The 2,500-nt window shown below is 32.2% G+C and overlaps 1 protein-coding gene across 2 annotated transcripts in view; it reads right to left on the bottom strand.

Annotated features, from left to right (window-relative positions):
• The window catches only part of LOC122263562 (uncharacterized), a 12,935-nt gene that overhangs the window by 7,742 nt on the left and 2,693 nt on the right, over positions 1–2,500 (bottom strand). For both annotated transcript variants that reach the window (XM_043032034.2, XM_086530377.1), the window contains exons 2-5: positions 2,497–2,500; positions 776–1,948; positions 286–533; positions 1–90 (exon numbers count right to left, since the gene is read on the bottom strand). The exon at positions 1–90 is cut by the window's left edge and continues 77 nt beyond it; the exon at positions 2,497–2,500 is cut by the window's right edge and continues 253 nt beyond it. In XM_043032034.2, coding sequence (XP_042887968.2) covers positions 1–90; positions 286–533; positions 776–1,948; positions 2,497–2,500 — 1,515 coding nt within the window. The remainder of the gene's footprint in view (positions 91–285; positions 534–775; positions 1,949–2,496) is intronic.

Below are 2,500 nucleotides of genomic sequence, written 5' to 3'. Positions count from 1 at the left end.
GCAACCTCTGTAGTATGACTGCTTTGACTATGAACTGTTAGCGTTAACAATGATGAGAAGGTAGCATCACACTTCATACAGCTGTAGGATCTGTTAAGATTAAAGGATGATTAATTGACCAAGAACACTGTATTCAGTAACATGAATAATTATAAAGAAATTAAAGATATAAATTTAGGTGCTTCTATCTAATGTAATGGCATTCTAAGAATAAAGATAAAAAAAAAGAAAATAACTAATAATAATAAGCTCAGTTCCTCAAAAGCAAAAAGAAAAGCAACTTACTTGTCTTGTCTGCATTTAGAAATAGTTCTATCTTCTGAAACTACTTCCTGAGATATCTCATCATCCATAGGCAAAACATTTTGTTTAAGATTAATGCTCTTAACGGGTGGTGATGGCAGAAATAAATCATTTTCCTTGTCAGTCCTTTGCTCTGCCTCAGCTAGTTTGAGCTTTTCTTTGTCACTGACTGATTTGTTTTGGCTAGCTGCATTGTCTAATGATTTCATTTCTTCAACTATTTTGAGGATCTGTAAATCAAATAAGTATTAGTACTTCAAAAGCAAATTTCAAACTGGCAGAAACGTAAAGAAATACTTATAAACAGATTATGAATACTTCTAAACATTACTTTATATGTTTTTTTTTTTTTCTTGTAATGCATGGCAATATTCTTCTTTGTCTGTTAAATAATTTCCAAACTAACAATTTGAGTACTTAATATCAATAAAAAATATAAAAAATCATTCACACTCTCATTTTCACTACTTACGGAATCCTGATCTTCAAAGCTTGCATTCAGCCTGCTAACTCTCTTCCCATTTGCATTCTGCTTAGAGGCAAATATATCATCCATTGCCTTTTCAGAGTGTGAAGCTGATTTCCTCCTCTTCTTTACATTCAGTTCTTTGTCATCCACAACGGAGGACCCATCTAAACTTAATCTTTGGTTGATCAAAGAAGGGATTTGGTAACCTGGATTTTTATACTCCTCCTGGCATTTTGGTGGTGGTTGGACCTCATTGACTTCTATGTCAAATAACGACAGATCAATATAAGAAAAAACAGTGCTTATAGCAGTGCCGACTATGGTACATGAACCTCTGTACATGATATTCAGTATCCCTTCCCATAATGAGTGATTCATATTTGCTATCATGACGAGAGCATGTTCATTTGAGAATTCTTGTACCAACAACTCATGAATGGGAGGGCATATTGCACTGCACAGAGTTTTGTGAGCTAGCATGATTTTATTCTCCACAATAAGCATAAGATCCGCATTTCTCCCTACAGTATAGTACTGCTGTAGTCGTCCCCATAAGTCCTTAGCTTCTGGTCTCACACGAGCATGGATGGTGACACGGGGCTCTGGCCCTTTCTCACTATTGCCAGATACCTTTTCTGCAAACCTCTTTGTTAACTCCTGCAAACTCTCTACTTCGAAAACTCCACATAATTTGTGAAACTCCACTAACATATCCTTTTGAACACTAGTTTTCCCAAAGTACATGTATGTGATAAGGCTCTGTGCTATCTTTACTTTTATTCCAGGCAGGTGAATTATTCGTATCCTACGATCTTCTTGAAATGCACTGTTGAGCACTGGACTGGATGCACCAAGTACCAGCTTATGTGCTTTGATGATATAGCCATTTACAACAACAGCAACGTCTGTACATAGCTGATTGCAACACATATATTGTAAGGCTTTTAGTAAATGCTCTCTAAATCCCTTCCACTGTACTGAATACATGCCATTACTACAAAGTGAGTATGTTAATTCATGACTGTCAAGATTTAGTGATCTTGTAACACGCTGAACTTGTTCTAGCAGAGATGACGCTATGGTCATGCAACCAGAATATAAGAGAGATCTTGTAGCATAAAGTACTCCATCTGCTGGCTGGAAGTCTACTGTTATGTTGTGGATAATCAGGGTATCCTGAAAAATAAATTCTTCATTAACAATACTCAGATATATCATTAATAAAGCAATGTCTATCTAAGCAAATTGAGCATTGAAAAAAATTAAACTACATGAGAGGTTCAAAAGAGCAAATAAGTATGGTATGTAATAAGGAAATGTCTGTACACTTTTGGGTCTGAGGATTTCATAATGCAGAGATTACATATATATATATATATATATATATATATATATATATATATATATATGTATATATATATATATATATATATATATATATATATATATATATATAATATATATATATATATATATATATATGTATATATATATATATATATATATATATTATATATATATATATATATATATATATATATATATATATATATATATATATATTATATATATATATATATATATAAATCTGAATGGGATCTTAACAAAACATATCATATCATCTATAGCTGAATCCAAAGGACACCTTATAAACATTAAAGACTAGTTTAGATGAATAAGCAATAATAAAGACAACACAACACAACTGAATAAAATCTCCTCACCTGT

This window comes from Penaeus japonicus, unplaced genomic scaffold (assembly GCF_977035675.1).
Source record: "Penaeus japonicus unplaced genomic scaffold, GWHDUDI00000001_assembly GWHDUDI00000033, whole genome shotgun sequence".
Lineage (NCBI taxonomy): Eukaryota > Metazoa > Arthropoda > Malacostraca > Decapoda > Penaeidae > Penaeus > Penaeus japonicus.
The sequence above is the reverse complement of the archived record's forward strand: the minus strand, read 5'-3'. Positions and strand labels throughout refer to the sequence as shown.